Source organism: Stylophora pistillata, chromosome 2 (assembly GCF_964205215.1).
Source record: "Stylophora pistillata chromosome 2, jaStyPist1.2, whole genome shotgun sequence".
Taxonomy (NCBI): domain Eukaryota; kingdom Metazoa; phylum Cnidaria; class Anthozoa; order Scleractinia; family Pocilloporidae; genus Stylophora; species Stylophora pistillata.
Genome location: NC_142520.1, coordinates 54,044,226 through 54,067,377, shown reverse-complemented (window position 1 = coordinate 54,067,377; position 23,152 = coordinate 54,044,226). Strand labels below are relative to the sequence as shown.

Here is a 23,152-nt window from a genome sequence, read left to right as displayed (position 1 = left end):
TGTGAAGCTGGTTCCCTTCTTAGTTATACTTTAAACATAAACAAAAAATTATTATCAGTTTTCTTACTCTTTGTAATTAAATTGTTTATTGCATCAACCACATCATTACATGACATAATGTGTACAACAACTTTTGCTGACCTAGATCTCATGCAAGATGTATCATAAATTGAAAATTGTTGTCTCAAAAGCATCATGCTGGGTGACAAACTCTTCAAAAAAAGAAAAAAAAAAGAATTAGAAAACAAAAAAAAATTAAACACAAAAAGGCTCTTATTCTGTTTTTTTCGTATTCCAAACAATAACTTATGTCAGAGAGAAGGACTTATGAAATCAGTTTCTGTTAAAGAATCAGGATCATCTTCTGAGTAATTTTCTGTGTCAATTGGAAATGAAAACATTATTAACAGGGGATAAATTGAAGTGACAGGTCTGGAAATAGCTACTTGGTTTGAATATTTTCAGTTTGGAAATCATTCATGTTTTGGTTTATATTTCAACTGTTTAAGGTTATCACATCCAAACATAACCAACCATAGATTTGCACTAATGATTTCTTTCCTGTTAGATATTAACCTTTACAATAAAAGTAATCTTCATGTTGTTTTTAAAGAGTCAGGAGAACTCTGTTTTAAAATTCAAGTATTTTCTTGTTCGTAATAGCCTTGTTGTTAACATGTATAACGCAAGCAGTTTATTTTTTGACAAAAAAAATTGTACAGTGAGACTTAAGTCAAAATGTCTGACATGAAAATAAATAACTAGAGCTCTTACAAATAAGCAGTGTTTACTCAGAGTGTTTAAAAGAACACTGAAGGGTGGATGGCTTCCAAAGATTGTACTTAGAGGAATAAAATATAACTCATTAGTTTAGTTTAGTAGAAGTTAAATTATAAACCTCATTTTTTCCATTTTTGGTTGAATGGTTATAATGCCAAAGCAAGTTAGTTTAAGTTACTCACCTTTAATGACAGCTTTTATTTTTGTTGTGACAGTTTCCCATGAATGAAATGGAATTTCTTTCTAAAGAAGAGTTAAGAAGAAAGATGACAACATTTTGGGGAAGAATAAGTTTAATTCTCAATTTGCAAAGTTTGCATGAATTGCCTGCAGCTTTGTTTGAATTTACTGAGTTGGAGAAACTTTACCTGCGTGAGAATAAACTTACAACAATACCTGAAAATATCAGAAAACTAAACAATCTTACATTTCTTGATCTTGGAAGAAACCAGCTGTCCATATTCCCTACAAGTTTGACTCAGCTGAAAAAACTCAGAGAGCTGTACATCTCATGTAACAAACTAACCATCCTCCCTGATGCTATTGGGGAGATGGTGGAGCTGGAGAGACTGGGGCTGAGTTACAACCAGTTGACTGTGTTGAGTCCAGCTATAAAACAGCTGAAGAAACTCACATGGCTGAACATCTCACATAACAAACTAACCACCATCCCTGATGGTATTGGGGAGATGGTGGAGCTGGAGACACTGGAGCTGAATGACAACCAGTTGACTGTGTTGAGTCCAGCTTTAAAACAGCTGAAGAAACTCAGATATTTGAATGTGAAAGTGAATCCTTTTACAGTTGAAGGAATAAGAAGTGTTATGAAGCTAAAGGATAATATTCACACAGTATCAGATGTCCCAGGTGAGTAAAGGAAATTCCTCTTCGCATTAATGTTGTGACATGTGCATTTACTAAATTGGTTCTAATGGTTGACTTGCAAGTGGTTATGCTGCTTGTTACTGATAATTACAAGCAGCTGTCAATAGTTTCATAGTGAATCCTGAGTAGAATAATGAAGTAAATGCTGTCACAGTTATACTGTATGATTGAACAAAGTTTGCATCACTTTACAAATACATGACATTTGTACTGGAAGTTTTGGTTATATCTTGAAAGGTTTATTTTAACAACTTCGCTGACATTGAAATTTAAGTTGAACTACAGTGTACTATAATTTGATAGGGAATTGAGGAGGAATAAAGTTTATTACAAATCATTTTACAGTAAGGGATTATTGTAAGTTGTAATTTTTGCTTTCTATTTGATTGGAATTTAAGAAGTTTATTGCAAATCATTTCACAGTTGTAGGAATTGCTGTTGGAAGAATTAAGTGTATCACAAATCATTTCTTATCTTGGAATAGTTGTAACTGTAACTTTTGCTTTATTTCATTGGAAGTTATTAAGCATAATTTTTATAACAAGATTTAGCTAATATCATACAGAATTGATGGACTGATATGATTTTAAAACGAGAGTTTAGGTTATGGGAATAAAACTTTTGTCCTAAGTGGTCAGGAGTAATTTTGATAATTGTTACACCATATAATTTATGCTGGTCTTGTAATATTTCAAAATCTATCAGTTGTTACCTTTAATTTTGGGAATATGTGATTTTTCTTTCTGTTTTCCAGACACCATTTGGCAGAATTGACATCAGTTATTGCCTTAACTTTTAGTTTGATCACTCACATTTTAATCAAACTCTTAATGTTTCATTTCATTGAGTCAGTTTATAATTGTCATTTGTATCTTAAACCAAACCCACCAATGCAATGACTCTTGTATGTATATACAATGAAAGTTTTTAAATTTATACATATTAGACACATAATTAAATTGACTTACCTACTTCTAAGCTTGTTTCAGATTGTTTTTATAACTTATTAAAACAAAAATTGCTTTTTGTTTAGGTTTCTTATATTATTACAGCTTCCTCTGATTAAACTTTTTCCTTTGGCTCAATCATGACAACTCTTTTTTTTTTAAATTAGACTTTGAAAGAGTAAGCAGAAGGGAAGCACAGTTGGCTTATGAAGAGGCTTTAAAAGATGGATATGTAAAAGTTTACCGTGGGCGTATTATACTGGTTGGTCAGGATCGTGCTGGTAAAACCAGCCTGAAGAAGAGTCTTTTAGGCCTTACATTTGACCCTAAAGAACAGAGTACTGAGGGGATTGAAGTGGATCCTTCAAAATGTGAAATTGATGTTGACCAAGCTGTGAAAAACTGGCAGTTGAGCAGGGAAAGTAAAACAGGACTATTGGAATGTTCAAAAGATGTAGCAAAGATTGTGGCAGACAGAATGTGTGGAGCAGATATTTCTCGAAAGAAAATCTTAAAGGAAGATACAATTGATGAAGGAAAACTGAAATTAAGAGATGAAGTTGGAGATGTTTTCAAGTCAAAGCAGGTTTGAGAGTTTTGTAAAGTGTTGAGAATTTTACATCTCTCTCTCTCTCTATAAGTCTTTTTGTTTTAGGAAGGGCCAGGAAAGGAAGAAAGGAAGAAGGAAGACGAGGGAGGAAGGCAGCCAAATAAGCCTCATGAGAAAATATATTTTTTAAGGGAATATGGGTTGGATTTAAACTTGGTATGTTTCAAAATTCTTTTCTTTATGAAAATTCTAAAGTTCTTACACTAAGAATATGTCTGAAAGAGTCTGTTTCTTTTGGATGTTTTCACAAGTGTTTAGATAGATGAGTCTAGAAAAAGAAAAAGATCTGTAAGTAATTTTTATTTATTTAATAACTATCTTCACTGAAGACATACATGCAAAACTTTTACCATAAAAATGAGGGGCATCTTTTGATTTTTCCATTCTTCAATTGCTTTTTCAGTGATGTCTTCACTCAACTTAAAGGAAATTTGGGATTTTTTCTCCAATTATATACAACTTTTTAGTTGTAATTATTTGTTATTATCTTATGCCATAATTTTTTGATAGCTTTTGTTACATTTTGGCTTTCAAATCCTTATGGAGGAGCTTCAAGGAATGTATGTTATGCTATGTAACTTCAGTCTCAACTAACATTTCTTGGTCTGAGTCGACTAGCTCCAGGGTGGGAGGATTTGCTCTTCAATGTCTTAATCTGTGCAATTAAGTTTCTCTCTGTCTAAGGGCTCTTATACTTGAGATGTCAGCTTCAGAACTCTTTATAGTAACCAATTTACATCTTCAACTCAGTTGGTAAACCAAGTTATCTTGTCATACCCCCTTCAGTAAAGCAGCACAACAGTTTTTTTGTCCCCTTAAAATTATTCTACCCTGAGGTGATCATAATTTTTTACAATTAGGCAGCCTGTTCATAACATCAAGTTTTGAATACATAATTATATATACTTAAGTGAGCATAATGTTTCATTTAGTTTTCCATTCAGGTTAAGGAGGATGAAGGTTTCACAGACATTCTGCAAAACAATGGCAGTGAACATTCTACTGAATGTAAAGATGAAAACGTGCAAGCTGAGCCTGATGTGATGATTGATGTTTCTCAGCCGCCTGATACTGAGGAGCATTTTATTCAGTGGTTGGAGTATGCTCAGGGGAAACCCACTGAAAGTGCTTTATCCACGGAGGAACCCTATGTTACAATGGACGTGTGGGACTTTGCAGGGCAGCACTTGTACTATGCCAGCCATCCTATCTTCCTATCACAGCGGGCACTATACATATTGGTGCACAATCTCAGCAAGCCTTTGGATGCCCCAGCTGAGCCCTGCATGAGACAAGGGAGAAATGATGTGAAATTGGAAAACCCTAACAATGAAACAAACATGGAAAATTTGCTGTCATGGTTGGCTACAGTACATAGTGTTGCCCTGGCAACCAATGACACAGATGATGATGCACAACAAAAGCTGCTCTACCTCCGCCGCCCAGTGTTCATTGTTGGCACACATGCTGACAAACCAGTCAAAGACATAGCAGCAATAAAGAAACAAATTAAGGAGAGAATTTCTGGTATGGAATATGAGAGACATGTGGTTAGGCCTCTATTCTGCATTGACAACACAAAATAACAGAGACTAAACTTGATTAAGAAACTTATCCAGAAGAGTCAAAAGCAGAAAAAAAAGAATGAAACAGGTAAGGTGTTTCCCTTTATGTTGTATCCTTTGTTATATGTTTCTAAAGTAATTGATGACTGTAAATAATTGACCCAAGTGTGAGGTGACCATGGCTGCATATTGACAAAAAGTTACAAACTGCTCCACACACTTTTTTTGATGCGTGGGATCAAAGTATGCGATCCTGAGTCCATCTTACTTGTTTGGGTAGCCAATCAGAACACACGATTTTCTTCACTGGGTGCTGCACACAAACTTGTTTGACGTTCATCAGTTTTGAAAACGCTTTACAATTAATTTTGGTTGGCAAGCATTCATATTATCTAACTCACATTCAGTGGTTGTGTTGTGTTTCAGTAAAATTTTAAAAGACTGGTAGAATGAGTTAAGGCTTGTAATGAAAGCAAGAAAGCAAGTTATGTTTTTTTTCTTTTTTTTATTAGCTGCACTCTTCTTAGTTTAAGGTGGCACCATACTGGGTCCTATACTTTTTTGCTGACAGATCCATTAATTTCAGAGTTTGGAGTTAGGAACAGAGGCTTAAAATACTGGGATTTGAAGAGTTAATCATCTTAGTTATGTTGTCAGCTGTAAAATCTCTGCAATCACACAATTAAAATACAAATAATGCTCATTGTAAGCACATGTTTCTGTGTTACTTCATGCTTTGAATTCCTTTTCTAAATATTTCCTGCAGGGCAAGAAGGAAAAGTAGATGGTATAAATGAATTACAGAACACAATCCTGGAAGTGTTGTGGCAGGAGCCTTATATGGGTGAGAAAATACCAGTCAGGTAAATGAAAAACGCAATTTATTTGGAATAACTTCAGTTCAAGCACTTCAGGATCAATTATTTATTCAAAATAGACAGCAATGAAATTTCTTTGAATATAATCGGCATATTCGGCATAACTGAACATGCATGAAAATGTATATCAATGCAAAACTATCTCACCTCCAGTACTTTAAAGTTCATCAAAACTCTTAAAACATCAGATCGTGCAAATACACAGCAGCCCATTCAGTACAGACAAAAAGAACTCTAACTCTTGACATGGAGACAATGTTATAATTATAAAAGAGTAGAAGATGTGATTGATATCTGAGAAGGCAAGGGTTTCTGAATTGAGATGTTGTCGCACAAAATAACCATGTTGATTATTCCTGAAAGTTGAAGACACCATACGGCCAAATATGAATGTACACTAGAAGAGAACAGATACATACACGACTGACTGAAATCAACACCTAATTTTATGCCATAATACATTCTAAGTAGTCTGTTGCCCTTTAGGTGGTTTTTGTTTGAAGAGGTGATTGAAGCTTTGGTGGCCAAACAGATTTATCACAGAAATCTGCAACAACTTGAGCACTATGCAAGAAAAGATTGTTTCATGGAAAATGCAAAAGAGTTTGACTCCATGATCAGTTTTTACCATGGCCTAGGGATGATAATCAAGCACCGCAGTACAGTTGTACTGAAAGCTCAGTGGTTGATTGATCTGTTCAAGCAGCTGATAACCATACCACCTTTCAATAAACAGGTAGAAAATAAATTTCATTATAGAAAAGCTAGCTTACTTGGAAAATGTTGTTCAATAATTTAGAACAACAGGAAACTAAGCATGTTGTTTTTTAGAAGAAAGAAGTAACTAATGCAAAAACTGTGACTCTTTAAACTGTGAACATGTGTCTTTCTATTGTTTGTTATAATCGTATGATTTGTTGACCCCATACTATTTCACCTACTTTTTGCAGCTTGTCAGGTCATATATCGATTTAGCCTTTTTATTTATACAATTAGAGACTTGCATTAACTTCCTACTGCTCACAATAATTGTATTCACACAATTGAATAGTTCTTTTTGCGTGTGCTAGTGGGCGTATTCACCTCTGAGCAACCCAAGGTACAAATTTGCCCAGGTTTAATATCCGACCATTTCAACTTACATTGATGGAAATAAACTTTATTTTCAGTTGTTTTACATGTAGGTGGGAAACGTTCAAAAGGAACATTATGTAGCCTTCCCTTATCCAGAATTGCTGAATGTTCTCCACATACATTTTATAGAATCCCCTGAATGCTAAGTACTGGCAAGAACTTGAAGGAAGTGGCATCCTCAGCATGGAACATGTTGATCATGTGTTCTCCAGCTTTATTGGCCAAGGAATCATCAAAGAAGACATCTTAGACATGATGGAGCGATTTGGTTTGATTGCTAAGTTCTCAGTTTCCCCAACTGACGTAAAGTACTTTGTACCAGCTCAGCTGAAGTCATCACCTGATAAACTCTGTAAGATGAAACCGTCGTCAGCAGATCCCTGTCCATTGTATCTCCTGTTTGTCCATGGCTTTGTTCCTCATGGTCTCTTCTTACAGCTTGTCTCTCGATCCATTCGTTGGTGTTCAAAGACATGGCCCACGCATCAACCTACCCTGTACCAAAATGGAGCATGGTTCATCATTGGCAAAGATATTCACGATTTTGTCCTGATATGCAAAACAGGATTTGTGAAGGTAATCTTGAGACAAAGAACACAGAGTCGTCAGGTTGTAGGACAGAACTCCGCCGAACTAGGAAGTCTCGTTCGTGAATTTCTTGAAGACACCCTTCATAATTTGTCACAAGAGATGCCGTACCTGAGGGGACTACAGTATAGGCTGTGTGTTGCATGTCCTTACTGCCATCAAGGGGCAGAAGAACCAAGTCGTGCATGCTCAGACCATGTGAAAACCACGTGCACCCACGAGGACTGCTTCCACCTCATTGATGCAAATGAAGGCCGAGCGGAAATATGTAAAAGAAATTTCGATGACAAAGTACTTCCTCCCTGTGGATTGGAGAAATGGTTCTTGAAAAGAAGAACGCAGGTATGATCGATTTTTTAAGCACAGATTTCCAGCCTCTGATGTATCTTTGCAAGTTTTCTCCTCTATTTTACCTGATCTAAGAATTAAATGGGCCGTTATCAGTGTTGAGAAAGGTAGCCCTGATAGTTTGTCTCCAGTTTCAAATATAACTGAAAGAATCTTTATCAAGATAAAATTAGTTTTGAAGTTTATTCTTTTCTGTTTTCTCTCGGTTAAGTATTGATCAACATACTTTTATTTGTTATGTTATGTTATTGTCCTAATCCTCCATGACGTCTTTTTCTTCAGGGTTTATCTTCAAATCTGGCTGCTAGATCACAAGGTGAAGCAGGTGAAATTGATCCAATGAAGTCTGACGCGTCATTGAAGGTGATTCTCCTAGGCAGTGAGTGGAGTTCATCAATGGGAGGCTTGTCCACCATAAACAGACAGCTTGCCATTCTGTTGGCTAAACATGCGCAAGTGGACGTCACTCTCCTTGTTCCACAGTTTGCCTGTTCTGAAGAAGACAAGAGAACTGCAAGAAGCCTCAATGTCTCGATCAGGGAAGCAGAGAAACTTACAGGCTACAGTGACCCTCTTGACTGGTTGAGTTTCCCACCAAGAGACCTCGTCATTGACTTTGTACTGGGTCATGGTGCTAAGCTTGGTAAGCAAGCCCAAGTTATCAGAAAGTACCACAGTTGCAAGTGGATACAGGTTGTGCATACTGCACCTGAAGAACTTGGAATGCACAAAAACTATCCTGAGGCTATTTCTAAAGGTGAAGAGAAGAACACAACTGAAGTGGAGTTGTGTAAGTTGGCAGATGCTGTGGTAGCAGTTGGACCAAAGTTGACAAAGGCTTACTCTTCCTACCTGCGCTCATGCGAGAAACACCAAGATATCATTCAACTGACGCCGAGCACGTTCAGTGAGTTTTCTGACGTAAAACAAGCTGCAGTTGACATGGACAAGTTCAAGGTTCTAACGTTTGGCCGTGGTGATCCAGAGGACTTCAGTCTGAAGGGCTACGATATCTCTGCCAGAGCAATAGTTGAATTGAAAGACAGATCTTACCATCTGATCTTCGTGGGTGCAGCTGACGGTAAACAGGATGAGGCTGCAGCGAATTTGCTTAAGAGTGGAATTGATAAAACGCAGCTGTCTGTGAGGAAGTTCGTGCAGAGTAAAGAGAAATTGAGAGAATTATTTTGTGAAGTTGATCTTTGCATAATGCCCTCAAGAACCGAAGGGTTTGGATTGACAGCATTAGAGGCTTTGTCTGCTGGTCTTCCCATTCTTGTCAGTGGCAACTCAGGATTTGGTGAGGCATTGTGCACTGTACCAGCAGGGAAATCAGTTGTGGTGGAGTCTGAGGACCCTAAGGAGTGGGCAAAGGCAATTGCTGGTGTCCGAGAGAAGGAAAGATCAGACCGACTTCAGAAGATTCAGCAACTAAGAAGTTCCTATGAAGAGAAGTTCAGCTGGGAGAAACAGTGTGACATTCTTGTGGAAAAGATGTGGGACATTGTTCATGGTGAGAATATTTTGAATATTCCTCAAAAAGTGTTTTGGGGGCTACTCGGCGTTCAGTCTGTTTTAAAGCGTCATGGAAAGCAGGGACACCTTCTATTAAAAAATGTGTTAAGCTGAATAGTCTGAATAGAAATCAGCTGAGTTATCGTCTTCTTGATCGGTGCAATATTGAAAAAGGTTTCTTTGTATCTGTTTAGCCTCTAAAAGACAAGACACAGGTTTCAGAACTCAGGAGGCCGGAAATGTAGATACGCCAACCGAACAACTAACAGTTGATTCATTAGTGACTCCAAGTAAGTACCAAAATATTAATAATACATGGTAACTGACATCCGCAAACAATTAGAGACACGTTACAGGTAGATCCAACATTTCTACTTTCCCTAACGTTGATCTCTCGGCCAATTACGTTTTTCGAAAATGGTACTTCTGATAATGTTTCGCACGAGGGATTCATGTCAATATTTATAGCTCTGCTTTCATCGGTTGTAATCCAAAGACATGTTTACATAAATTTAAATTTCTTTTACTTCCGATCAAGACGGATGGCTTGGTGTAATTTTTTTCAGTCAGGGGAAGTTTTTCTCCCATTTCACCAGGAAACAAACATAAATTGCCAAAAACAGGGAGACTTGGAGCGTTTTTTTGCTCTTTGTCAAAGCGAAGCCAAATTGTAAATGCCGTTCCTATAAAAACACTTTTACGTACCGGCTTTTCAGGAATAAAGTGGTCATCCGACACAGGTAGAGGAAAATACATTTGGGTAGAGGAAATACATTTGGGCCAGTTCATTTCTATTAAATCTAACCCTAACTGCTGTGTTACGCAAGCAGTGGGCCATTTGTATTCTTTCTAAGAGGTTTCTTTTCATTAAATAATTGTCTTTCCACTGCAAGCTTTTGGCCCTCTTGACACTGTTCACAAAAATAAATATTCAGATAAAAGATTCAGCTTATTTCAGTATAGTTTAGAACGCAGCTTTGGGTCACAGTTTTTGTTAAACAACGGCTCTTTTCTCTCTTTAAATGATGCGCCCTAGGGTTCTTTTCCCAGTTACATATGTATGTCAGAGTGTAGACCTTTCCGTGATTTTTTCCTTCTCTGCTTCTTCACTCTTGATTATTATTTTATTCATTGGCCCATAAAAAGTCAATTGACCTTCAGTTTATCGCTTTAAGGCTCAGTTGTTCGGCAAAACACCGGTTGTTTGGTGGTTGAAGCCCTTTCTTTCCTTTTTTTTTACCGTTCAAGTTTCTCTTACTAGATTGGAAATTAACATTTTTCAGCTGACGATTGTTTCGTTTCTTTCGTGCTGTTAGAATAATAAAGGCTTTGTCTCTTCCAGGCTCTCTCGACCGAATCATCCGGGATCTTCAGCAGATGCACATTAATGCAAGCAAAGTCAAGAGCAAAACAGATCTATCATTGGGACTGAGGAATAGTGCATCGGACAAGGGCTTCAGAATATCTGACAATCAGGGATCAGGAAATTGTATGTTCTATGCCTTGTCAGAACAACTGGAAATAGTTAAAGGAATCAAAATCCCACATGGCAGATTAAGACAAACCTTGGTCCAGTACCTCAGAAGTAACTCAAAGCTAGTAAGTTGATGTTCGTATGTGTAACAGAGTATGTCACGTGCTGTTCTTTTGAGGTTAAATGTGTGTACGGGTCAACACCACCAGAGCCTATCCCAGTGTTCACTGCATAACTTTATTATTTAAGAAGCCGCATAATGGTGTTGGTTACAGTTGAATCCATTTGTTACTTAACGTGGCCTCCGAAGAAGCAGACTCTTACGGTTTTAGTCATTTGAATATTTTGGTTTAATAAATGCCCCCCTTAAACGTCCGTGAGATAACACTAAACAGAATTCCAGTTGTTCTCTAGATGATGGATCTTTCCTGTTGTTTTTCTGCTGTTTACGAATCCTTGTTGTTCTACATCAAATTGCTAATTAAAGGTCTTTTCGTATCATTCTTAAAAAAATTACTCCATGACTCGTACCCCACGCGCTCAAGTTGCTATCAAAAATCCACTTTTAAGTTTGTTTCTCTAACTGATTTTTTTACAGCCGGATGGAACAGATCTATTTAACTTTGTCCATGGACATCAAACATGGATTGAATATTTAACACACATGGAACAAGATGGCGCTTGGGGTGATCACGTGATTTTATGTGCCGCAGCAAACTACTATGAAACGTGCATTCGTATGATCAGCAGTCTACCCCATAGCAATGATGTAATGATTACGCCACATTGTCCAGTTGACGAAAGCAAAGCACTTGTACTGGGACATATTCATGAGGTTCACTATGTCAGCCTTCAACCCGCTCAAGGTACAGCTCATTACAGCACAGTTAGTAATTTTAGGCGTAGTTTCCTAACAGTGTTTTTCGTTTAACTTGTTACTTAGAATCATAAATCTCCCTCTTAACTCTGAGATGACAGTAAATTCAGACTTTAACCTCAAGGCTTTTTCTCCATTTTACTATCCGTTCTCTTTCTTTGCTCAGTAATCATAGGTGATGACGTGGGTTGTTTTCATAAATAACTTTCAAGCATCAACTGACACTTAATCGCCTACTTCAGTGAGTAGAATCAAACGACATTTGATGCAGTTAAGTCTCCTTTGCTTTCTTATCGCATTGTTGTGTTTGTTGTTTTTACAGGTTAGAAGACAGGCTATCTACACAGTCATTATACTCGGCCCAGATCTCTGTTAAAAAAAAAACCCGGCCGAATGAAGATGTGGCTAATTTGTTGAAAGTATAAAATTATTTACTGGTAGAGTTGCTTTGGGCCTAAAAAAAAGAAACAAATTTTATGAGAAGTTTTTAAAAATTTTTTCTTTAGGAGTAGTCTGTCGATAAATTGAGTAGTTGTCACGGTGTATAATATTCTCTAAAAACTGAAAAGTATCAAGATATTATAATTCACGGAAAATGATTTCGTTGCGTTACTGAAAGAACAAGAGGAAATTTTTTATTTGGGTGCGGTTTAGACTGGAGAAAGACAGTGAATTTAAAAACAGCCAACTTGAGCAGTTTACGCGTATTATTTTTGTTATTCACAAGGAGACATCAAACATTTGTAAATAAAATTGAATTTCTAAAGTCAAGGTTTGAAATATTTTGTCGGTATAGTAGATTTATTTACCAAGTACTTTTAGTCCTTGCATACGCTTCTTGTAAACGCAGCTAGAGCGATTAGTGCTTATAAATTACAGAAATCACAGAGATATTCAAATAAATATGTATTTTATGACACGATTTAGGGATACTAGCATTTCTTCTTTCCTAACACTCTCCTCAATGCAGCGTCGTCAATGTCTATTCTAAATTTCTGAAAAGAAGAAAGCAAGAGTATCTACACCTGTTTTTAGACAGCACCCGTGATCATAGCCACACCCTTGACTGGATGTGGGGGCCGAGGAGGGAAGATAAAGAAATTTTTATGCGACAACTTATGGGATGTAGTGGTGAAAGTTCGTTGACAGGGAAACTAAATGAGTGCACCCCTCCCCCCACATTAATCCCTCTCCTACCCTACCCTCCCCCGTTCAGTTGAAGCGATTCTTTCAAGCGAACACTTGGTCAAAAACCGTCGGTGAGGAAAGCAACAATCAGGAGAAGAAGAACGATGTTAATTCTGATTAGTTCAAAAGCTGAAATATCCTTCAGACTTCACGAAGACAGAGAGAACGAACAGCGCCTCTATCAAGCAAGAAATGATTTCAAAGCAGAACTCTCAACAATGTGTTCCCGCACAAAAATTAACAAAACTTGTTCTTCCGCCCGATGAAACTCCCGCAAATATTTATTGTACACTGTGTGTCATCGTCAAATGGTCTGAAGATCCTGGAATGGTTTGTGGAGTGAATCAAGCGTAAAACAGGACCTAATCTCGGTCATCCAAGTCTGGAATAAGAAAAAGAGAGATCTCAGCTGTAACTAAAGACTGCACATGAAGATAAAGCAGCGTACATTTTACTTCTTAGACATTTTCACCTTGAAATAATGGCATTTTACTGTTTGTGATTTGCTCATAATAGAGTATCATGCTGTCTCATATGGATATACGGATGTACACACAAGTGCAGTTTCCAATCTCTCTCCTTATTTGATTAAATCCATGGAAACGAGTTTTATTTGATTGTAGTCCACGTCAAGTTTTGTAGTTTTTTCATTTGTAGACCTGTAGATATTCCTGTGTTTACTCGGAAACTTAAAGTATTGTTCTATATAGGCCAGTCAGCCAACCAGTGAGTGGTACAGTCATGCAGTTGGTTGAACAACTGTGCTCGTGGTTTTGCTTTGAGTTTTTCAGTAAGCCCCTATACTCTCACAGTCCCTTACTTCACTCATGATTGCACAGGAGTACTAGAAAATTGCCAGGATCGGTTTGTTCATAGGTGGGTTGAGAAAACCCAGGGTGAGTGTCAAATCTGATTTTAAATATGAAAACTTTGAAAGAAAATTAAATATAATTTTTTTGTCTTCAATTTGATAATTAGATGTTCTAAAAAAATAAAAATGAAAATTATCTAGAAAAGGCTTTTAAACAAAGAAATAGAGAAACCAGGGTTAAAAATTAGCCCTGGCTTTGTGCTAATCAGCCTCTGAAGAACTGGGCCCGAGGAGGCTTGCAGAAATGCTGGGGGTTGCGTGTGGTAGATCAGCATCCCGGCATTCTCCATGCTCCAGAAACATGAATAAGCTCTGATAGTGATGGGCCACTAAGCTCATAACACTAATAACAGAGATGGTCTTTAAATCTTTATTTTTGTTATTCATAAGGAGACATAAAACATTTGTAAATAAAATTGAATTTCTAAAGTCAAGGTTTGAAATATTTTGTCGGTATAGTAGATTTATTTACCAAGTACTTTTAGTCCTTGCATACGCTTCTTGTAAACGCAGCTAGAGCGATTAGTGCTTATAAATTACAGAAATCACAGAGATATTCAAATAAATATGTATTTTATGACACGATTTAGGGATACTAGCATTTCTTCTTTCCTAACACTCTCCTCAATGCAGCGTCGTCAATGTCTATTCTAAATTTCTGAAAAGAAGAAAGCAAGAGTATCTAGACCTGCTTTTAGACAGCACCCGTGATCACAGCCACACCCTTGACTGGGTGTGGGGGCCGAGGAGGGAAGATAAAGAAATTTTTATGCGACGACTTATGGGATGTAAAGGTGAAAGTTCGTTGACAGGGAAACTATGAGTGCACCCTTCCTCCCCCCCAGTAATCCCTCTCCTACCCAACCCTCCCCCCTCATTAATCCCTCTCCTACCCTACCCTTCCCCTTCAGTTACAGCGACTCTTTCAAGCGAAAACTTGGTCAAAAACCGTCGGTGAGGAAAGCAACGATCAGGAGAAGAAGAACGATGTTAATTCTGATTAGTTTAAAAGCTGGAATATCCTTCAGACTTCACGAAGACAGAGAGACCGAACAGCGCCTATATCAAGCAAGAAATGATTTCAAAGCAGAACTCTCAACAATGTGTTCCCGCACAAAAATTAACAAAACTTGTTCTTCCGCCCGATGAAACTCCCGCAAATATTTATTGTACACTGTGTGTGTCATCGTCAAATGATCTGAAGATCCTGGAATGGTTTGTAGAGTGAATAAAGCGTAAAACAGGACCTAATCTCGGTCATCCAAGTCTGGAAGAAGAAAAAGAGAGATCCCAGCAGTAACTAAAGACTGCACATGAAGATAAAGCAGCGTACATTTTACTTCTTAGACATTTCTTACCTTGAAATATTCGCATTTTACTGTTTGTGATTTGCTCATAATAGAGTATCATGCTGTGTCATATGGATATACGGATGTACACACAAGTGCAGTTTCCAATGTCTCTCCTTATTTGATTAAATCCATGGAAACGAGTTTTATTTGATTGTAGTACACGTCAAGTTTTGTAGTTTTTTCATTCGTAGACGTGTAGATATTCCTGTGTTTACTCGGAAACTTAAAGTATTGTTCTTTTTAGGTCAGTCAGCCAACCAGTGAGTGGTACAGGCATGCAGTTGGTTAAACAACTGTACTCATGGTATTACTTTGAGTTTTTCAGTAAGCCCCTATACTCTCACAGTCCCTTTGAGTTTTTCAGTAAGCCCCTATACTCTCACAGTCCCTTTGAGTTTTTCAGTAAGCTCCTATACTCTCACAGTCCCTTTGAGTTTTTCAGTAAGCTCCTATACTCTCACAGTCCCTTTGAGTTTTTCAGTAAGCCCCTATACTCTCACAGTCCCTTTGAGTTTTTCAGTAACCTCCTATACTCTCACAGTCCCTTTGAGTTTTTCAGTAAGCCCCTATACTCTCACAGTCCCTTTGAGTTTTTCAGTAAGCTCCTATACTCTCACAGTCCCTTTGAGTTTTTCAGTAAGCTCCTATACTCTCACAGTCCCTTTGAGTTTTTCAGTAAGCCCCTATACTCTCACAGTCCCTTTGAGTTTATCAGTAAGCTCCTATACTCTCACAGTCCCTTTGAGTTTTTCAGTAAGCCCCTATACTCTCACAGTCCCTTTGAGTTTTTCAGTAAGCTCCTATACTCTCACAGTCCCTTTGAGTTTTTCAGTTAGCTCCTATACTCTCACAGTCCCTTTGAGTTTTTCAGTAAGCCCCTATACTCTCACAGTCCCTTACTTCACTCATGATTGCACAGGAGTACTAGAAAATTGTCAGGATCGGTTTGTTCATAGGTGGGTTGAGAAAACCCAGGGTGAGTGTCAAATGTGATTTTAAATATGAAAGCTTTGAAAGAAAAATAAATAATTGTTTTGTCTACAATTTGATAATTAGATGTTCTAAAAAGAAAAATATATTTTCTGCTGGTATACGGAGTTTACAGCTCATTAACAGTTTGTTTCATTGTTGATTCTATTCACTGTAGAACACGCCATTTTGGGCGTGTTTCTTGGGTATTCCTGATTGGTGTGGTTTCAGTATTTATAAACGGTTCAGTGTGATTTAGTCCTCTCACTCTCGCTTTCCATGCTGACATCGAAGTTGTAGCAATAGACAGTAAGACGGCTCGATCAGAAGCAGAAGTCGTTATCACTCCGGCACCCGAAGTCACGGAAAACTCTTCATCACAGCAAGAACAATCAAATCCACCTTTGGTAGATCAAGTGTTCTCTCTTTTCAAAACCTATCTGGCCTCCCAACTCGACGAACAAAGGAAGCAGCTCGAAGGAAAGTCGGAAGTCGTTAACGAAGCCGCCGAGTTCAAATTCAAGGGTAATAGGAAGCAGTTCGAGTTAAATGCCCTACTGGACCACATCTTTGGTCAGATAGAGGTCAGGCTGAACGAACCGCAAGAGATCCGCAAGCTGGTGGCAGAAGGGCGACAGCTCATAAAGAGACGACAGAAGTTAATAAAGCTCGCAGATAGAAGCGAACACGGGTGGCTGGTTGGGCAGGAATACGAGTCGGACTTGCTTCCGACTCTGAAGATGAAAAGAAATTTTGGAAGGCTAACTTCGGCAGAAAAGGAAAGGAAGGAGTCTAAAGCTAACTCTGGCAATGCTTCTAAAAAGTTTAAATCTGCTAGCGATGTTCAGCTTTTTCGCGGTAAGACCTTTTATTTTCTCTGTTATGTCTCGCGTTGGGTTGGATTGCCTGAGCATCCAACCATCATTCCTTTGGTGTTGTATTTCTATAGAATTTAAGTAGAAAATATTTTACGTTCGTCTGAGCGCAGCGAATTAGAACGTAAATATATATTCTGCTGGTATACAGAGTTCACAGTTCATTAACACTTTGTTTCACTGTTGATTCAATTCACTGTAGGACACGCCATTTGGGGCGTGTCCCCTGGGTATTCCTGATTGGTGTGGTGTCAGTATTTATAAACGGTTCAGTCTGATTTAGTCCTCCCACTCTCGCTTTCCACGTTCACATCGGAGTTGTAGCCCCAGGCGCCGGACACTGGGTCAAGGACTGCAGAGTCGGAAGCCCTTTTATCGCACAGCCCAACAGAAGCGGTTTCCATTATTCGAGCAGCGCCACACCTACTAAGCCCGGATCAGGAGGATTCAATGAAGGGGCATCCAAATATTAGCGGTAACGACGCCTCTTTTGACGAGGTAACAAGTGATTACGAACATGAAAGTTCAACGGGGCCGGCCATATTGCAGGTCAAAGGTAGTTTGAGGAGAAACATATCTTTCTGGCACGATATAGGTGCGCCAGAATTTATTTTATCGGTCATTCAAGACGACTATCGTCTTCCATTCGAGACAATTCCCTCCGGGAATGTTCTCCAAAACAATACGCCTTCTTTGTATTATCCAAAATTTGTAGAGGAAGCAATCTTAGAGCTCCTAAGTTCGTATCGTGTGGTAGAAGTCGAAGCTCCCCCTCGTGTGGTTAATCCTCTATCTGTATCTGTGCAACCCAACGGGAAGAAGAGATTAATCTTAGACTTAAGGTACATTAATAAGCATCTTACCAAACAAAGAGTCAAGTACGAAGACTGGAAGATAGCTTTGCCTTATTTCCAGAAGGGAGCGTTCACGATTTCGTTTGATTTAAAGAGTGGCTACCATTATATTGATATTTTTCCAGATCATCAGACTTTCTTAGGTTTCGCGTGAAAGTTTTCAGGTGATATTGGTTTCAGGTATTTGGTATTTACCGTCTTGTCTTTTGGATTGGTGTCAGCGTCGGTTGCTTAACTGATTCGGATCAAGCTTCCTGTGCAGCGTTAGCGGTCTCCGTTAGATCTGATTTATGGAAAGCCGGTTTTATTACCAACGACGAGAAGTCCCAGGGGACTCCTTGTCAGGTCATCGAGTGGTTAAGTATAGTGTGGGACTCTAGTCACGGAACTATGCGAATTTTGGATAGACGCCTGTCTACATACAGTGGACTGTTTTGCCAATTTCTATAATAAGAAAATCAACAAGTTCTATTTAAGATTTTGGAATCCAGGTTGTAGCGGAGTGGATTTCTTCGTTCAGAATCTGACAGAGGAAAGTTGCCTTGTTGTTCCCCAGGTAAAACTAATCCATAGAACAATTCACTATTTGTATATATCCAAGACTGTGGCTACTTTAATCGTACCATTCTGGCCTTCGTCGTATTTCTGGCCTATCATTGCTAGAAAATTGTTTAGTTTTGTGATAGGAATTTTCCTACATGTATATGTTAAAGAGGGGAGACAATACTTGAGCTCATAAAAAGCCCACTCCAATCCTCTCTGGTTATTTCAACTAAATATGCAGACCTCCTCAGTACACTCTGCCCTCACGTCACTCACCTTGCCTCTTTGAAGTGCACTTCCACCTCACTTCTTTTTTACCCTCCATTTTTTCTGCTCATTTGTTTTCCACTTTTGTTGTAACAAAACTGATCAAGTTTTTCTTTTTTTTTTTGGATGTGTTTTTTCAGTCACCTAGAACATTGCCGGACCAAATTGCAAAGCACCTGTCAGTGGTTAAAGTCTCTTTCTTCGGAATCATTTATACAATGTACACTGTGCAAACCTTGTCCGAACAAGTGTGGCGAGAAACCTGGCATTTGTATTTTGCACAAGCAGCGAGGTTGTGGCCATTTTGACTGTGGTCAGTACATTTCATTAAGAAGCACTAGTAAAGATTGTGAGTTCTTTACCCATGATGCACCCTTCTTCTGTCAGGAAAAATTGGATCCTTGGACTCAGGTCAGTGAATCTAAGTTAGGCTAAGTGATAGTTGATGCACAGATTTAACCAAGCCTTTAAAGTGGAGCTCCAGTTTGTAGGTTTACCACCCTCTCTTATATTAGAAAGGCACTTGCGTAGTTTACCTCCAAATATTTAGGGATCATCTGCATTTCCCAGTCTAGTCTTTTCTAGGATTATGTTCATCTGTACAAAATGATGTTGCTTTTAATGTTAACCTCACATTTAAACAAATGAACTCAGTTAAAAGATTTGTGTCTCTTTTCTGTTTATTTTTCTCTCCTCGAAAAATAATAACAATAATAATAGTAATAATTTACCAATTTATCTATCGCGTATTCACATGTGCTGATGAATAGTTCCTTACAATCATATGTTTAAGAGAAAGCAAAAGTACATTACTGTGAGAATAAAATGAACTATGGTACAAACTACAGAAATACTTCTTAAAAAGATAGGTTTTAAGTCGAGATTTAAAACTGTTCAGTGATGTTACTTGACGAAACTTCATAGGTACGCCATTCCAGAGTTTCGGAGCTGCTGCTGAGAATGATCCTTATAAGGAAGACTAGTGAGATGGAGCAGCCAGTTGCTCATGTTTTTAGCTCGTCCGTCAATCGCCGGGGACAATGACAAGCGTTAATAGCAAGGGCGATCAGCTAGAATGATATGATGTGCAAGCGAAAGAAATTCATCTGGATTTTGACAGCGACTTTGGGAATATTCAGAAGAAAATAAATAACTAACTGCATTGGGATCATGAGTAAAAAAAAAAAACCAAGCCTATTGCAGTTTTTTTTCGCATCCAAGTGTTCAAAGCATAGCATATAATACCTGGGAAAATTGACAATTTCCTTGACCTCGAAAATAGTGCAAATTACATCCTCACCAATTCACGAGCTTGTTTTCGTTCGGGCGTGTTACACAAGTGTTAGACGTTCCTTTTATTTCATAGGAGCTTTCTAAGCCACTTTCAAGTTCGCTTTGTTTCTTTCATCACTATAATCACCTAATTCATCATCGTTGTCATTAAATTATTTATCTATTTCATTTATTGACGTTTGTTGTTCCTTCGGGCTCCTGAAATTGCGTATATTTCCCCCCCGCTTTGTAGGCTTTGTTCGAATTCGGAAAAGGAAATGGTAAGTTTTTAGTGTTTTTTTTTTTCTGGTGGTTGTTGCCATGATTATAAATTATAAGATATTGATTGATCATTATATTCATTAATTTTGCAAACCCAGAACTGCACTATCTGATTTAAATATATTTTTTTCGCAAAATGGTGACTACGTCACATGCTCTCACTGTAAGGTCATAATATCTTGCCTTATTTCATGTTTGGAGAAATCTGGGTATGCTCCCCTCACGATCAACAGGGTTGCAGTTTCTCTCATGTTAACTTTCAGTAAACTCGATACAGAGCTTCCGGTGGATGTGTTCCTCCTTCCTCTTTCAATTTGCAACAGAAAACGAGTAGTGCGAACCAGTTTGGAAAAGACATTTTGAGGTTTCACACTCTGAGAACCACTTTCCTTTGGTCATCGTCAAAATGCTAAAGGAACCTTGACTAAAAAAAAATCACAGGCACCCTACAATTGTTTTCTCAAATGTTAACTTTGACCGATTTTTCCCAATAAAAGTTCCCGTTGGAAAATTTGACAACAAACAATAGCTCCTTGTGGATTATAACTCTACGTTGTCGTTAGTCGGATTAATTCTACCAAACTTGATATTAGCCGAATTTTTTTTTTCCTAAAGTCGTTGAGATTTCGTTAACTTCGGTTTTTTAGTTGTCTGCTTTAGAATAGTCTCAAAATTTTTTCCCCTCAACTTTTAGTTAGACGTATGTAAGCCACCCGAAACAAATTGGTAAGAAACGAGGCATACTGCTTTCTTTGACCAATGGCACTAGCAATAATGAACACAAATTTTGTTGAACCTGTTCCGCCATGTCCGTAATTATAGTCCACCCCCCTCCCCTATCCCGATTTTGAAAATCCCTGCTACGCTCCTAGTCTGACTCCCCATTCGCAACGGCAGGTTTGCCGAGAGATTGTGATAACGAACAGATGTGATGTCAAACTGTTCAAGTGGTATAAGAGCATTAACAATAGTAAATTATATGTAATACAATATCAAGTTTTAAACCCAAATACTTAAAAGCATACGTCTCTATTACGGTTTTCTATGGTTTGTGTATCTTTGTTCCTCAGACTTATCAAAAACTATTTTCTTTGCCAATTAACTTTTTCGTTGTTACTCAGTTTCCATTCTTTACTGATAGTCAAGCGAAACTGGTCACATTTTACCTATGGATTCTATTCCTTAGTGAAGGGACGATCCCTGCATTGGAGTTAGGACGATCCCTGTTTTGTTTGTAATATCTTCTTTCAAAGGTCAGCTTCTCAAATGGCCGTCTGTTGGGACTCGTTACCTTGACTGTAGTCTCTGGGACTTACATACAAATTATAGTTCGCTCTCCATAGGCCTGAATGAACCGCAGGACGAAACCCTATTCACTTCCTTCATGGACCTGTCATATTTCCGTTGATTCCTGAACGGTAACATGACGACATGTTTCCGCTCCATTTCTGTCAATGGAATGTTATCGTTGCCTGTTTCCGTTACTTTTCCTTGTACGGATTCAAAATCTTATCATCAAGTTGCCGTAGTAACCGAAACTAATGAAGGTACGTATCTTAATCCACGACGGGGCTATCGAGTGTTTCGATGGAGAGTCTTTAAGAAACGTGCATCTCATTCACGAATTGATTATGTCAGTGGTCTGTTGCTCAAGCTGTTCATTAATTCTCGTAGGCTTGGCAACTTTGAATGGCGTAAAAAGTGATGAAGAGGACCTCAGTGACAATCCACCTCACCTCAATTTGAAGCTTTTAGATTTAGAGGACCTTTCTACGTCAGTTAGCGATTGGAGCGATGTTGAACTCCCAGTCGATATCCTGCTGTTAACTGTGAAGGACTGTGAGTTCTTGGCATGTTTCCACTATCTAAATCAACCCTCAAGGAGCTACCACGATAGCATTGCGTATGTGTACTTGGGGTCCATGGGACATGACCATGAGAAGAAATTGAAAACTGCTTTGGTTAGATGTACCGAAGGTGGTGCAGTTCCTGGTGGTGCTTTGACTGTTGTCAATGATGCTGTTCGAATTCTTGGACCCAAAGTGGTGTTTTCTGTTGGTACCTGCATTGGGCTGAATCCCGAGAAAGCCAAACTAGGAGACGTAGTTGTGTCTTCAAAGTTGACAACGCTTGCCCACAAAACTCCTGCGAGCAGGGATATTGGTAACCTTATCAGATATGCAGCTCATGGCTGGAAAGCACCCTTAAAAGACCCTCAAGCACGTAAAGTAAACGTGAAATGTAACGATACTGTCCTGAGTATTCCATGGTCAGAGGCATTCAGTGAGAATATTATTCAGCAGAATCCTGAGGCAATCGCAAGGGAGGTGGAAGGTGAAGGTAAGACTTTCTTCTTAAATACCGCAACAACGCGTGGAGCAGTCTTAGGCATCCATCAGTTCTGGCTGCAGGCATTTACATTGTATTTTTAGCGTGGCGATATTCTCGATTTACAGCCCATCCCGAAATCATTGTGTTACTTCCTGGACCGACTTGAAAAGCGGAATAATGAGGGCTAAGTACTGAAACCCTTCTCTCAGAAGAGGTTCAGGCTTTTGTATCACTTTAATATGAGAAGGCCTTACTATTAGGGGCACAATACCGAAAAACATCAATTCAGTCGTCGTGTCTCTCTATCATAGGAGTGTTTGCTGCAGCTCATCGTCTGAAAACGGAGTGGGTGGTTGTAAAAGGCATCAAGGGCTACGCAAGTGCGAATCAGTCGTCAAGTAATAAGTGGGATGAATTCGCGAGTGTTATGGCAGCCTCTGTTGTGTCCCACATTTTGAGGAATCCAAGCGTATTCCAAGGTTGGAGCCATTACAATGAAGGTAACTGTCCTCTAGTAACTTACTCTCCTCTGGTTGAATAATTTTCTCTGATCCCACAAGTTCAGATGGTTGAACGAGAGGTTGGATCATTTTATTTAGTTGCCCCATTTCTACTACTTTGACCTTCTTATTTAATTAGATCATTTTGTGTAGCTAGACCATTTTCACTTATTGAATCTGTTTTAACTATGTACATTATTTCAACTGGTTTGGTCATTTTCCACTGGTTGAATCATTTGTCTTGGGT

The 23,152-nt window shown here is 38.4% G+C and overlaps 3 protein-coding genes across 6 annotated transcripts in view; all 3 read left to right on the top strand.

The window, feature by feature from the left end:
• The first annotated feature begins 932 nt into the window (after positions 1–932).
• On the top strand, positions 933–4,297 carry LOC148740379 (uncharacterized). Its single transcript, XM_088750541.1, has 3 exons — positions 933–1,647; positions 2,780–3,198; positions 3,268–4,297. Exons 1-3 carry the CDS (start codon positions 1,002–1,004, stop codon positions 3,427–3,429), a joined length of 1,227 nt encoding a protein of 408 aa, XP_088606667.1. The 5' UTR covers positions 933–1,001; the 3' UTR covers positions 3,430–4,297.
• Positions 4,298–4,843: 546 nt separating this feature from the next.
• LOC148740378 (uncharacterized) lies at positions 4,844–12,523 on the top strand. Of its 2 annotated transcripts, none has more exons than XR_015997107.1 (9): positions 4,844–4,875; positions 5,554–5,650; positions 6,152–6,401; positions 6,929–7,729; positions 8,018–9,248; positions 9,445–9,540; positions 10,593–10,849; positions 11,323–11,842; positions 11,924–12,523. XR_015997107.1 is itself a non-coding variant. In XM_088750473.1 (9 exons), exons 2-9 carry the CDS (start codon positions 5,628–5,630, stop codon positions 11,926–11,928), a joined length of 2,931 nt encoding a protein of 976 aa, XP_088606599.1. In that variant the 5' UTR covers positions 4,844–4,875; positions 5,554–5,627; the 3' UTR covers positions 11,929–12,523. The 2 variants fall into 2 exon arrangements, 1 of the variants encoding a protein (XP_088606599.1); XM_088750473.1 differs by having other exon boundaries at positions 11,323–11,590.
• Positions 12,524–18,557: 6,034 nt separating this feature from the next.
• LOC148740375 (uncharacterized) overlaps positions 18,558–23,152 on the top strand; it is a 28,593-nt gene continuing 23,998 nt past the window's right edge. The window contains exons 1-4 of one of the 3 annotated variants that reach the window (XM_088750536.1): positions 18,558–18,931; positions 20,046–20,073; positions 21,749–22,414; positions 22,717–22,905. In XM_088750536.1, coding sequence (XP_088606662.1) covers positions 18,647–18,931; positions 20,046–20,073; positions 21,749–22,414; positions 22,717–22,905 — 1,168 coding nt within the window. In that variant the 5' untranslated portion in view covers positions 18,558–18,646. Of the gene's footprint in view, positions 18,932–20,045; positions 20,074–20,097; positions 21,622–21,748; positions 22,415–22,716; positions 22,906–23,152 lie in introns of those variants that run through there. The other 2 variants (XM_088750537.1, XM_088750538.1) reach the window with 2 other exon arrangements.

What these genes read in the sequence shown, in the direction of transcription:
- LOC148740379 (XM_088750541.1), top strand. Translation starts at nt 1,002, where the DNA reads ATGAATGAAATGGAATTTCTTTCTAAAGAAGAGTTAAGAAGAAAGATG. An exon ending in CACAGTATCAGATGTCCCAG is followed by an intron (nt 1,648 to 2,779) that starts GTGAGTAAAGGA and finishes TTTTTAAATTAG; the next exon opens with ACTTTGAAAGAGTAAGCAGA. An exon ending in ATGTTTTCAAGTCAAAGCAG is followed by an intron (nt 3,199 to 3,267) that starts GTTTGAGAGTTT and finishes TTTTTGTTTTAG; the next exon opens with GAAGGGCCAGGAAAGGAAGA.
- LOC148740378 (XM_088750473.1), top strand. Translation starts at nt 5,628, where the DNA reads ATGGGTGAGAAAATACCAGTCAG. An exon ending in TGATTCATTAGTGACTCCAA is followed by an intron (nt 9,541 to 10,592) that starts GTAAGTACCAAA and finishes TGTCTCTTCCAG; the next exon opens with GCTCTCTCGACCGAATCATC. An exon ending in TCAGAAGTAACTCAAAGCTA is followed by an intron (nt 10,850 to 11,322) that starts GTAAGTTGATGT and finishes ATTTTTTTACAG; the next exon opens with CCGGATGGAACAGATCTATT.